Here is a 14,343-nt window from a genome sequence, read left to right on the forward strand (position 1 = left end):
TGAGTGTAGGAAAGGCAAGGAATATTAGTTAGGGTGGAAGGGTTATACAAAAGCAAGAAAGTAGCAGTTAAGCAGTGACTATGACAAACAGGAAGTAATGAGGTAAATATTTTGGGGAGACAAACATCAAGCATATGACCAGTTTAGGAGAAAGCTAGGAAAGCACAACAGTAAGCAGTTTCAAAATGTATAAAACATAAACTGGATAAAAGCACTGTAGAGGTGGAATGATTTCTGAGAAAAGAGGTAAGACGTATCTAGCAGACTGGGAAAGAAAAAGTAAAACTGCATCAATTAACTTAAGAAAACATTGCATACTGCTTGAAGAGAAAGGTAATAAAAAAGGATGTGAGTATCAGAGGAGTATAATTACTGAGCTAAACTGAAAATTAACTAGTAACAACAGAGAAGGAAAGTGACAACAGTAAAAGGGATAAAAAAAACTGTAGCCAGATATTTGGATACTTAATGAACAACTTTGACAGTACACACATCTGATTAATAGTATAACGGAAAAAAAAAAAAACTATAGTCAGATATTTAGAAACTGAATGAACAACGGTGACAGTTGACACATCTGATAACATATATTTTCCAATATGGTCTGCTGGTCATGGCTGGATGATAGATGTAGAAATAAATTGCTGGAGAATAATAGGGAAGTGTTACTGCATCCCTCTTGTGTTGGTGCTGGAATGATTATCTCCGTTCAACAAACTTTGTAAAGAAGTAAACTAGTCTCTATGATAAAAACATTTCTGTCATAATTCAGTATTTACTTCTTCCAATAGAAATTTAAGAACATAGGATGTACTGCTAAATGAGTAGGGGTGCACATAATCTGAATATAGCCGGTACTGCTCTATAATTCCTGACTGATGAGTTGGCAGGAAGCATACCATGGAAGCATATGAAGTATGCAATAATATATTCACTTGGCTCATATAAATTCAGATCTGGATAATCTCAGTAACTATTTCATGCAAATAGTTCCAAGAACAGGAATATTCGTAATTCACGATTAGCCTGTGCAACAATCACTTGATTTTTCTGATGCTCCACATCTGGACATGCTCCGTGTCAGAACGTAAGGCCTTGGCTTTATTATTTCCATTTCCAGAGTCCTTTGTCTGTATCCAAACATGAAGTTTCCGACATTGCCATTTGGGCTGCCTATAGATTCTAAAAATCGGTTGGGCGGCCAGCCAACCCCTCTCGCAAAATGCAGGTAATAGACTGCAACCCACCAGTTGAGCAAAAATGTCTGTCTGCCTCCTCACTGAATGGTCAAAGTTCTCCGGCTGCCCAGATCACTCAGGTGCTACCGGTTGCCTGCAAGTAATACAGATCCTAACCCACCAGCTGAGCTAAAATGGCCGTCCACCTCTAAACTGATCAGTCAAAGTCTCCCAGCTTTCTGGATTACTCAGATGCTACCAACTGTGCAGAAGTAATACATACCCTAACCCATCAGTTGGGCAAAAATGGCTGTCCACTTCTTCACCGAACAGCCAAAGGTCCCTGGCTACCCAGATAACTTGTACGCTGCTGGCCGCGTGCAAGTAGTCCAGACCCTAACCGAACAGTCAAAGTTCCCTGGCCTCCCATATCACTCAGACATTCCTAGGCACATGCGGCAGTCCACCTCCCTACCGAATGGTCAAAGTCGCCTGGCTGGCTGGGTAACTCGGACACTTCCTGAGGCCATGATGTATGGGGATCCAGTGCTGCTGCCTTATGGCAACATTTGCCTGGCCGAGCAAAGATGACTCTTGCTCTCGTAGGTCAGTTTGGCACTTTTTACTTGTGTGCTCATAGTCGATCATGGGTAGAGACATGGCAGCACTCTGTTCACTTGGCGGTAGTTCTGGCCATAGTTTCTTACGAGTGCGGACGTGCTTGGCTGAGTGGTAACCATAGCAGCTTCCATCGTTGCTCTTGTAGTGGTTCCCTACCGTCTTCAGGCCTTGATTTTCCATTGCGGCATTCATGTGTGCCTGACACCACCCGAGAAACAAAAGAGGAAGGTTTTGACTCTGCAGAACAAGCGTGAGATATTGAGGAAAATTTATGTGGGCTGGACCACTTCTTGCATTCTGCAGGAATATGATCTGGCCCATTAAATAGTGATATTAAGAAATCACGGTCTTGAGTCAGGTGTGTAACATTTGTTAAGTGATGCTGTTAGCCACTAGACCACATAGGATTACAGTACAGTACACCAGCTGGCGGCTAGCAGGTTACGACCCTCTCCGACATTCACTGGGTGGTAAATACTGTGGATTTGTGTGGATTTTTAATGTTTATGCATTATCTTATTGTCTAGCATTAAACTGGATATTCCCATGCATGTTTTGATGACTAAATATCTGAAAGACAAAAGAACACTGCCACAATTAGGAGGGGTACTGTCCATAGAGGGTGGGTATAGGTAGGGTACTGGTTGACAGGATATTACTCCGTATTCGAATTTCCATATCCAGACATACTGATGGCTCTGTTACGTTGGATAATCGAGGGATTTCTAGTACACTGTATCCTGTTCACAAATGCACCTTGTATATGCGTTCTGTCATCATTTTTACCAGTTCCAGCGCATATATACATTTTTCCAACATAAAAATAACGATTTAGAATGGGTTAGTGATGTGTCTGGTTTATCAGACAGAAGTAACATTCAAAATTAGTGTACTGTAGTGCTCATGCAGCGCATTCTCGCCCAGTCTAGGGATTGGCGCAGTATTCAAATGCCTTAACTGGCTTTGCAAGGACTGTTGGTCTAGATTTTCTTATAATAAGGGTGATTATTGCTCAGGAATGTCTGACGACTGAATGTCGCCGTTGGACCGCCTGAACACTTGTTTTTTATAGTATGGCCCTTAGAGGTTTGTAATATGGCTTCCATATCCCCAATCAATAGACGTTTTATTCACCTTATGAATGTTCACTGGTAGAAAAGGTATTAACAATGGTACAGAAGGTATTAACACTGGTAGAGAAGGTATAACACTGGCAAAGAAGATATTAACACTGAGAGGAAAGGTACTAACGCTGGTATGGAAAGTATTAACACTGGTTGAGAAGGTAATAAAGGTTATAACAAGTCCCTCTACTTTGAAAACTGTCCTGTTAAGTAAAAGGTGTTAAATAATTATATTCTTGCTATATCAGACGATTTTATATCAAGGTAGGACAGTGGTTTCCAACCTTTTCTAATTCTCGCCCCCCACCCTCTTCACTGAATGACACATTCCCTGCGCCCCCCCTTCCTTAAATACTGTACTGTATTTTACTGGCATAGTTGGCACATGTCAATAACTATCATAGATTCTTAATCTTTGAAATTGTTTATATATTCAGATAACTAGATTGCTTATTAATATCTGAAATATTTTCTCCATCATAATTCATAGTTTTCAAGTATAATTACCCTCTTTATCAAGCCTTTGCGCCCCCCCCCCCCGAGGCAGCCCTTCGTGCCCCCCTAAGGGGACGCACCCCACAGGTTGGAAACCTCTGAGGTAGGATATGCATTAAACGAGAGGGGTTAGAGACAGCCTTCCTTATTCTCCTAACTTTTAGAACTCTCTTCTGAGATGAGTGACTTTTTTTTTTTTTTATGCGAAGAAGAAGGAACCAAAGGCCATGAGCCCGCAATAAGAGTTCCCTCCAAGAGAAACACAAAATACAAGAGAGAGCCAAATTCAAGATCCATTCGTTTCGAGATGCCTGGACACACTGCGTGTGAAAGACTGGAGATCATAGGAACACGAGAGCAAGATAAGTCGTTGCTTATATATACACAACAGCCACCTTTGGCTTTGAAATGAGTATAGAGAAAGTAGGAGGATACAGAAAAGGGTTTGCTGTCAGTTGCCTTAGACAGCTGAGTCTCAGTTAGAAAGAGAAGGTGAGGTTTAGAGGAGGAGAGGTGGTGCTCAACAGAGCGAAAGTTAGAGGAAAGGCTGCGAATGTTGCAGAAATGAAGAAGAGAGTCAGACAGTGGTTCCAGGCACCTCGTGTCGTCACCGGGAGAGGGGCGGAAGGTGGGGGCATTTGTGGTTCCCCCCCCCCCTGGGGACTCCTAGGCTGGGTGATGAGATGCCATGGTTTGTTTTTTGTTTTTTGGAAAAGGAAGTGTAGTGTGTACTGTGCATGTAGTTTGGTGTAGATAGTTAGAGAAATTTGTATTGGAGAGCATGCTGGCCTACTCCTTGTGTAACTGAGACACTGTTTAGCAAAGGGGGATGGTCAGGAACTATTCCTGAGGGCTGATGAAACGGGAGCTCCAGCACTCCCTGTCACCAGCTTTCCATCCACCTCGGGAGTACTGTCCTGCTCGACTGGTGCTACAGTCTACTTCTCTGAATGTGTGATATTAGACAATAAAATATATGACGGCATTACCGTACGGAAGGGATTAATAGAATCCATGCTAGCCTCATTATGGGCGGGAATTGGGGTTAGAATTATGTAATAATGTTGTAACATAAACTTATCAAATTACTCATTTTTACCTCACTAGCCAAGCAAAAGACGTAAACGTGAAAAAAAAAAAGTATCATTAGCCATGGGGTCGATAGATCCGAGACTTTTAAGGCATTGTTACTTGGCCTGAGATTGTACAGTTGGTACCCCGACATTCTCCGTCCGTAGCCATGAACGAGTTTATGCGTCCTCAAGGAGTGTGACTCCAACGAGGCTTCATGTAATACATTAGGGGATTCGAGATGATGTGACAACTGTAAAAGGATGAGTCTTAACATCGATGTTGGTTGCATCCATGTTGCGATGACTGAATGCAGTGATTTTGGCAGGAGGAGATTACACTGAGTACTAGACACGGTTGGATATAAAATGCACAGTGCTTATCCCTATTAACTACTTCCTACCGCAATGCGTTTGGAACTCTTGGTTGCCAGAATGAGTTACGTAATGCATTTAGATAATTATTTATTAATATGTGATGATGATGATGATGATGATGATAATGATGATGATTAACAAACGTAGTACGGTGGTTAGTAGTTACGAGCGAGCGAGTGCAGTGTGCGAAACGGGCACGCGTGGCGAGGCGATGTTAGCGTACAGCTGAGAAATGAGCAGCCGACACGACCCGGCCTGGCCAGGCACGACACGGCCCAACCGCGATGGTTGCCAGAGACTAATAACTTTTCTTTTATGTGAGATAGAGAAGAGATTCTTTCAGCAGGTAGTAGATACATTGAATAAAATTTGATTTTGGCTATATACCTACTCATGAGACCAAATAAAAACCCTTGGAATCCCAGCTTCCAAGGGAATTTTCCGAGGGCTTCAGTTGATATGCTCTATTATGAAATTGATTTTAAAAATATTTCTTGTTGTAACACTGTTTTCTTCTGTGAATTCTAACTATTAAATATTGGATATTAAGCTCATAATTTTATTTTATTTATTTTTTTTTTTTTTTTGCTGTTTTTTGGGGGTCAAATCAGTAAGGGTAAATTCCCCATTTCTGGGTTTTGTCATTCGATCAATAGCCAGGCATTTACCGACTCAGTTCGTTGGCAAGTCGGGTGCAGAGAAATGAACATTGCAATTGTGATAAATGCTATATGCACATCGAGAGAGAAAAAAAAAAATACGTGAGATATCGTGAGAAAGTATATAATTATTCTAGCTCTATCATTCTTCTGTTGCAGTTCAACTACCTCACCAGAAATGTTGAAAGCTTACGACAAGATGAAATTAGGATGACAGGCTTATGTACAAACGCCCATTCGTCGTCACGTGCTCACAAAGCGCATTTTACTGGTAGTAGTAGTAGTAGCAGTAGTAGTAGTAGCATTGTTAAAAATCTTTGGCGGCTACTGGTATATGTAACATTATTTGTTATTTCAATTTTATTAAAAGTTATATCGTACTGGTGTCTGTGTTGACATGTCTCATTTGTGATGTGTCGGTCCCCACAAATGTGAGAGGGTATTGTTGTATTCACTCACCCTTGGCTTCTAAATAGCCCATATTTCTAAAATCTCTTTACAACAGACACCTAAAGTTTTATGGAATTTTTCTGTGCTAAGAGGGATCTATACCTTACATGCCTCATCCTTTGGTGACTCACACTCTCCAGCTGCTGATGAAATTGGACACAGGTGCACCAACTGTTGATGAGGTTCTGGGAATCATATCACTCACTTCGTGTAGTGTTTCAAAATCGAGCATCCAAAAAAGTAATAATATTTTTTTTGATGAGTGTACATTTTAGTACGGGCTGTCCAACTTGGAGCCGAGAAGTTAGAAGGAATACAGGTATATCCCAGTTTAACGATCTAATTGGTTAGGTAAAACCCTATCGTTAGGTGAGGTAAGGTATATCAGGGTATGATTAACATGTATTTCAACGTGGAACGTTTACAAGCCTAGGGTTTCCCCCCAACCCAAGCCAAAAATCCAAAAACAAGTTTAAAGCCAATCTAAACGGCCTAACAGCTGTCAAAGAAGCTAACCCAAATCTAACACCTGTAAATAAACCACTACAACCAACAAAATAAATATGAATATAGTCAAATATAAACCTGGAAAAAATCAACCTTAGTAAACTTTACCCCAAAATGATAATGTTCACTCCACCTATATGCCAAATCACATTAATCTAAGTCTAAAAACAGTTTATAAGTCAACTTAAACACACAATTTTAGCCTAAAATATAATCAAAATCAGTAAAAAAAAAAAAATCCTTTAACTGGGGTTTGGCCATCGTTAGGCAGGGTATGGTGGTATATCTACCCTCACTGTTAAGCCGAGGTATCGCATCTAGGGGAATTGTATATCAAGGTGTTACTGTAATTAACCTGCCACGTCCCGACCGATTTTTCACCACTGACTCCCCCCAGTCTGGCAGATTTTTGAAGATTTTTTTGGGGGGGGCACTAAAACCTCTGCTTTTTATGAGAAACATTGGCAAATGCCTATAAAAGTGCTCAGTTGAGCTTTTACTTGCGTTATGCAGGTGTCCCTCTGAATACCTGGTACTGTCTTCTGTGGGCCCTGCTCCAGAGAAAATGTTTTCTATGGGAGGGGTAACTATTCTAAACCACTCATAATAGCTTAGATATTTATTTATTTGATACGAATTTATATGTAGTACAAGAGTATATTGGTTTTCAGACAATATTACAGGCAATATAAGTGTTGTTTCACTCACCAAACACATCAACATAACGCACCTTCCTTTATGATGTTACCGCCTCATCACTTCTGCTTGTTTCTTCCTCTGGCTTCTTTCTTCCTTTGTCGTTCACCTCAGGAATCACTTTCGCCTTGAATTTCGTCATTTGAGAGACCATGGCAGGACATGTCTTTACTGGCCAGGTCACTGCTAACAAGTGAGTTGCCGGGAAAATGGCGTGCGGGGATGGGGGGAGGGGGGTCAGGCGGGGCCAGGCAGTATCCCTGCCTGACTGTGGGTAGAGGAAGGTCTCTCACATATGCCTACCAAAAATCACCTGCAAAACTTGAAAAATGTGCATATGACGGACCTCACAATTGCAAAACATATGGATACGTCATCGGGTGTCACCGTGACAAAACGTGGAGACATATCCATACATCAGTGGGATGCCCCGGGTTAAGAAATGAATATTTGCACTGTTAATTTCGCTAGGCATTCCTTTGACAATGCTTTTACATTTATGCTTTTCTCTTTAATATTTAAAGAAGAGCTTGAATCTTAGAAATGCTTACACAGTGTTTATTCTTGTGAAAAAGCTAATTGCATAGAACTTGTCATTAATCATTCATAATTCGGTTGATATCACAAGAAGACACAGAAAACAATGATACTTATTAGTTTGTGGCTTAACGATCTTCTGCCTTGGGTGTTGATAAATAGCATTTTCCTTTATCTCCATCAATCCTTATTGTGTCATACATTTTCTCATGTCACCACCTCCTCACTTATACCCATTGTCCACACTGAATACATGCCAAGAGTGCCTCATTAAAGGCTGGTGATATGGTTTGTTGTTATGCCATGAATTGTAGGCGGATTCTGTTCTGGAATAAAGCGTGTGTTTTGTTAGTACTTCTGTGTTACCTGTGATCCATGGCAGGAAGTAAAGGACTGCCTTTTGGCCCAGCCATCCCGACCATCAGGGGCAAAAACTCCTCTTTAGATAAGTAAAAGTCGCAGCTTCCTGTTAGATGAAAAGAGACAAAGAAAGCAGAGAGCCATATTAATAAAATTGAGAGTATAAAGTAATGGACAAGCCCTCGCTATTTACCAATTATTTCTGAAGCACGAGATGACAATATAACATGCCTGGCCATTCTGTAACGTTGCTTTCTGCACTGCAACAGGAAATACAGACAGACATCTGAGAATTACTAGTGTAATATTAATAAATCATATAGATGCTTGCCTACACCCCATCGTGAGTCATACATCTCTATCGTAATGTGAGTACGATGGAAGTTGTGGAAGCAATGAAGAAAGTTAAAATGGGGAAAGCCCCAGGAATTCATGGAGTGTATGGTGAAATGCAGAAGGATCGGGGAGAGATAGCAGTAGAATGGATGTGGAAGATGTGCAGATTGGCCTGGGAGGAAGGTAGAGTCCCGGATGATTGGAAGTCAGGTATAATTATTCCCCATTACAAAGGAAAAGGGGAAAAAGAAGTGTGTGGTAATCATACAGGCATCTATCCTCTTAGTGTAATAGGAAAAGTATATGGTAGTATCCTTTTTGACAGAGTTAGGGAAATCACAGAGGAAATAGTTGGAGAAGAACAGGGAGGTTTTAGGAAGGGAAGAGGTTGTGTAGATCAGATATTCATTCTTAGATCTTTAGTGGAAAAGTTTCTAGAGAAGGGAAAGAAGTTGTATGCAACCTTCATGAATATGAGAAAGCATATGACAGGGTGAATAGACTAGTACTGTGGAAAGTATTAAGAATATATGGAGTAAATGGGAAGTTATTGAAGGCCGTGAAGAGTATGTAGGAGGGTGCCAAGGCTGCAGTGCGTGTGGATAGTGAACTGAGTGAATTTTTCTATTTGAAGGTTGGATTGAAACAAGGATGTCATGTCTCCATGGCTGTTCAGTCTGTATATGGATGGGGTTATAAAAGAGATACAAGGTAGGGCAGTGGATGTTGGAGCAGCCCTAGTGAGAGAGGACAGTGTTTGGAAACTTCCTCCACTGTTGTTTGCAAATGATGCTGTGTTGTTAAGTGAAGACAAAGGGGAGCTGCAAGGCTTGGTGAATGAATTTGGGAGAGTGTGTAAGAAACGGAATCTAAAGGTCAATGTAGGGATGAGTAACGTTATGGTCTTCGAGAGAAATGAAGTCAGTGAATGTACAGTGAGGCTGGATGAGGAGGAAATGGAAAATGTGAGTGCATTTAAGTATGAAGAGAGAACCTGTATTTTTTACACAGGAAAAATCATCAGAGAAATTACCAATATGCCGGGAATCGAACCCGGGACTCTCAGGTGAGAGCCAGGCAGCATACCACTACACCAAGACCACAGTGGGGGCGGAGGGACGTTGGTTACAAGATTGTGACAACGTAAGTTAACTTTTACCTGGTCGTGGTGTAGTGGTATGCTGCCTGGCTCTCACCTGAGAGTCCCGGGTTCGATTCCTGGCATATTGGTAATTTCTCTGATGATTTTTCCTGTGTAAAAAATACAGGTTCTCTCTTCATTCTGACTTGCCGTAAGTGTTTGGGATAGATTAAAAGCATCTACTTGCCCGAGTGCCAGGGGGTTAACTCATCCTCTTCATGCCCACAGTGGGGGCGGAGGGACGTTGGTTACAAGATTGTGACAACGTGAGTTAACTTTTACCTGGTCGTGGTGTAGTGGTATGCTGCCTGGCTCTCACCTGAGAGTCCCGGGTTCGATTCCCGGCATATTGGTAATTTCTCTGATGCATTTAAGTACTTGGGTAGTGTGATGAGTAAGGATGGAAGTTTAGAGGGTGAAGTGCTTGAATGGGTGCAACAGGGAAGAGAGGTTGCTGGTTCCATGAAAACAGTGATAAGAAACAGGGAAGTGAGCATGGAAGTGCAAAAGCTACTGCATGACAGTATTATGGTACCAACTCTAACGTATGGAGGTGAAGCTTAGACCTTGTTGGAGAGACAGAAGTCAAGATTGAGAGCAGTGGAAATGAGTTATTTGAGAGGAGCATGTGGAGTCACATGGTGAGACGACTGACGAATGAGGAAGTGAAGGAGTGTTGTGGTGTGGATGTGGATGTGACAGGAAGCATTAGGAGAACCACACTAAGGTGGTTTGGACATGTGGAGATGATGGAGAGCAAGAGACGGACGAGGAGAGTGTATGTGAGTGAGGTGGAAGGGGAAAGAGGGAGAAGGAGGCCAAGGTTGAGATAGAGGGATGAAGTGGAGAGGTACATGAGAGAGGGGAGTGTGAGCCGGGAGCAGGGCAATGAAATGGCGCGGGACAGGGCGACATGGAGGCGATTTGTTTGTGACCACCCCTTACGGGATTAAAGCGTCTGGCAGTAGATAGATAGATAGATAGTAATGTGAGTGTAATACCTGCCTTAGAGGTAGCGAATGACTATGACCTCTTAAATATTCCCAGATGTTATTATACATGTACAAGAAACTTACCTGTCTGTGAAAAGTCTTGTGCTATCATTAACATGGCAACGTAATCCATATTCATCTGGACGTAACCTCCATGCCTCACCAAGGTGCCTAACTTCTCAACCAGATCTTTGGCACTGATGGTTACCAGGCGCCCCTCATACCGAAGATTCCCAATATCATGAAGGATACCATTTTCAGCCATCTTATGGAGAAGCAGGACACTACATTGTATTTTTTTGGCAATCGATTAAATTGCACATTTAGTATATATACATCTGATCAGAAATTAATTAATGGAAACAAAGAGAGTGATGTGTGTTAATTGTTAATATTTCATACTGAACGAAACTCTCTTAGTAACACTGTACCATACTAATGTTCTTCTCGAGATTACAGTGTCCTTATCTACCATCATAAATATGTGAACATTAGTCCTTAATAGTACCAGACTAGGATACAACAATGTGGCATTTCATTTTTCTCAGGACCGGAAACGCCAGTTAAAGTTCAGTTTCCTTTATATTTTGATTTCACTGTGGACTTGCAATATCTGTCTATATGCCTATATATATGCCTCTCTCTCTCTCTCTCTCTCTCTCTCTCTCTCTCTCCTCTCTCTCTCTCATATATATATATATATATATATATATATATATATATATATATATATATATATATATATATATATAATAATAATACTGTATAGCAGTAGGTGTGGGTGGGTGGGTGGGTGTATTTTGGGCAGCTGAAACTACGCATTCAAATCGCACCAAAATTGGCACAAAAACCGCAAAAAATTTGCTGATGTGAAAAAACTTGGTCCCATCACGATTGAAAAACTTTTACTATATTTAATGAGCGATTACATTTTGACCAAAAAACGCTGCTCCCGGAGCCCGGCATAGGCTCTCCGTAGAATTTTTTTCCCGGGGGTAGAACTAAAATAAACTGGATTCCATTCCCGAAGCTGCAAATAACACGATCAATTGGTAAGCTGCAAAAAATCCATGTGACAACGTTACACTAGAACAGCACATAAACGCTAGAGCCCTCTGCAGGAGCAAGTGCGAGGGTCCCAAAGGGCCCACGAGCACTTGTATATATACTATAGCACTAGCCGTATGTCTGTATGTGTGTGTGTGTGTGTGTGTGTGTGTGTGTGTGTGTGTGTGTGTGTGTGTGTATTATGGGCAGCCGAAAATACACATTCAAATCACACCAAAATTGGCACAAAAATCACAAAATATTCGCTGATGTGAAAAAACTTGGTCCCATCACGATTGAAAATTTTTAACCATATTTAATGAGCGATCATATTTTGACCAAAAAACGTTGCTCCCGGCGCCCGGCATAGGATCTCTGTGGAATTTTATGCCCATAGGTAGGACTAAAATATACTATAGGCTTAGCAGTACCCGTGTGTCTGTGTGTGTATTTCAGACTTAGCATTCGGACAACTTGGGTTCCATTCCCGAAGCTGCAAATAACACGATCAATTGGTTAGCTGAAAACAAATCCAAGTGACAACATTAGACTAGAACAGCACATAAACGGACCATCATGAGACCTTCAATGTCGCCTTGATGGCCAATAGTGACAATGTTACGCTAGAACAGCACATAAGCGCGAGAACCCTCGGCAGGAGCATGTGCGAGGGGCCCAAAGGGCCCACGAGTACTTTATATATACATATATATATATATATATATATATATATATATATATATATACTGTATATATATATATATATATATATATATATATATATATATATATATATATACCGTATATATATATATATATATATATATATATATATATATATTTAAATATAGATAGATAGATAGATAGATAGATAGATGGATATATAGATATATATAGATATAGATACTGATATAGATATATATGGGATATTAAACACTCTTAAATCAGTGAAGATGTATGCATACAATGTAAGAAGCCTCGCTGAAGATTACAAACTTGATAACTTAATAGCTGAACTGGAAAACATTAGTTGGGATATTGTAGGTTTGAGTGAGACCCACAGAAAAGAAGAAAAAGTAATTCAGCTAAATGACAGTGGCCACCTATTTTACCACAGAGGAAGGGAAAATTAAAGAGTTAGTGGTGTAGGATTTCTAATTAACAGAAATCTTGCAGACAACATTGTTAAATTCAGCAGTGCATCTGACAGAGCAGCAGTGGTTGTAATTAGACTGTGCAAAAAATATACCCTGAAAGTGATACAAGTATATGCACCAACTTCTCAGAGCTCAGATGAAGACATTGAAACATTCTATGATGACATCTCCCAGATTATGGAAGAAGAAAAGATCACCTATACTATACTTATGGGAGACTTCAATGCAAAAGTTGGAAAATCAAAAAATGGAGAAGCATGTATGGGAAAATCTGGAGTGGGAGAAAGGAACGAAAGAGGAGAAATGTTGGTAAACTTTGCAGAAATGTTTAACATGAGAATAATGAACACATTCTTTCACAAAAGAACAGGGAGAAAGTGGACCTGGAGAAGCCCAAAAGGAGTAACAAAGAATGAAATCGACTTCATTATAGCAAATAAGAATAACACATCACAAATGTCACAGTTGTCAACAAAGTAAATATTGGAAGTGACCATAGAATGGTGGGTTGGACAGCAAGATTCAATTTCAAAAGTGAAAGAAAGATGATTAAAGACAAAAAGATATGCCCAATAAAAGTCAGCGAAAACAAAGCAGCTTTTCAGTTGGAAATAAGGAACAGATTTCAGGCTCTCAGTTATGCTGAATATGACATTGATGGGTTGAATGACAGACTAACAAAAATCCTAAAAGAATCAGCGGAGGTAGTAGGAAAACCTAATACAACCAAAGCCGGGAAGTATTCAGAGAAGACACTTGAGCTTATGAAAAAAACAAAGGTAATGAAAGTAAAAACAAAGAAAGATGAAATAGAACGAGCGGAATTTTATCAACAAAAGACAAAGAGAAGAAAAAAGAAAGAGAAACATGGATCAAATCAAAGAAACCATCAAAAAAGGAAAAAGTCTGAAACAAGTCCGAAATAAAATGGCACTTGGAAAGCAACAAATTACATCACTAAAAGACAAAAACGGTGAAGCCATTAAATGCAGAGATATGATGCTGAAGAAAGTTGAAGAATTTTACAAAGAACCGTATGCATCAAAGACAGTAGTACCAATAGCTAACTTTTCTGTTGACACAAGTGAAATACTTGAGATAACACCAGACGAAGTAAATATTTCTCTTAAAAATATGAAAAGAGGGAAGGCTCCGGGAGAAGATGGAATAGTAGCAGATTTACTGTTGGATGCAGGAGCCATAGGCTTGCTCACTTATTTACCCAATGTATAAAACAGAAGACAATTTCCAAAACATGGTGTGATGCAATTGTTATTCTACTTTATAAAAAAGGCGACTCAAAAGACCTTAGTAACTATAGACCCATTAGCTTGCTATCAGTCATTTATAAACTTTTCACTAAAGTCCTTACAAACAGAATAGCTACAAATTTGGAGGAAACCAACCTCCTGAACAGGCAGGATTCCGAAGCGGGTACTCGACTACTGATCATCTGCGCACAATGAATCAGCTAATTGAGAAAACTACAGAATATAATAAACCACTATGCTTAGGTTTTGTTGATTACGAACAGGCTTTCGATTCAGTGGAGCACATAGCAATTATAAATTCATTGCGAGAACAAGGAGTGAATG

General features: G+C 40.2%; 1 protein-coding gene across 1 annotated transcript in view; it reads right to left on the reverse strand.

Annotated features, from left to right (window-relative positions):
- Positions 1-2,396: 2,396 nt before the first annotated feature.
- LOC145399722 (uncharacterized) overlaps positions 2,397-14,343 on the reverse strand; it is a 56,517-nt gene continuing 44,570 nt past the window's right edge. Inside the window, exons 12-13 of the mRNA XM_080272269.1 lie at positions 10,629-10,809; positions 2,397-2,539 (exon numbers count right to left, since the gene is read on the reverse strand). Of these exons, the coding sequence (XP_080128395.1) occupies positions 2,397-2,539; positions 10,629-10,809 (324 nt within the window). The remainder of the gene's footprint in view (positions 2,540-10,628; positions 10,810-14,343) is intronic.

The sequence above is a fragment of the Coenobita brevimanus genome, chromosome 50, assembly GCF_032717465.1.
Source record: "Coenobita brevimanus isolate Jiangsu-jjx chromosome 50, ASM3271746v2, whole genome shotgun sequence".
In the NCBI taxonomy this organism is placed as follows: domain Eukaryota; kingdom Metazoa; phylum Arthropoda; class Malacostraca; order Decapoda; family Coenobitidae; genus Coenobita; species Coenobita brevimanus.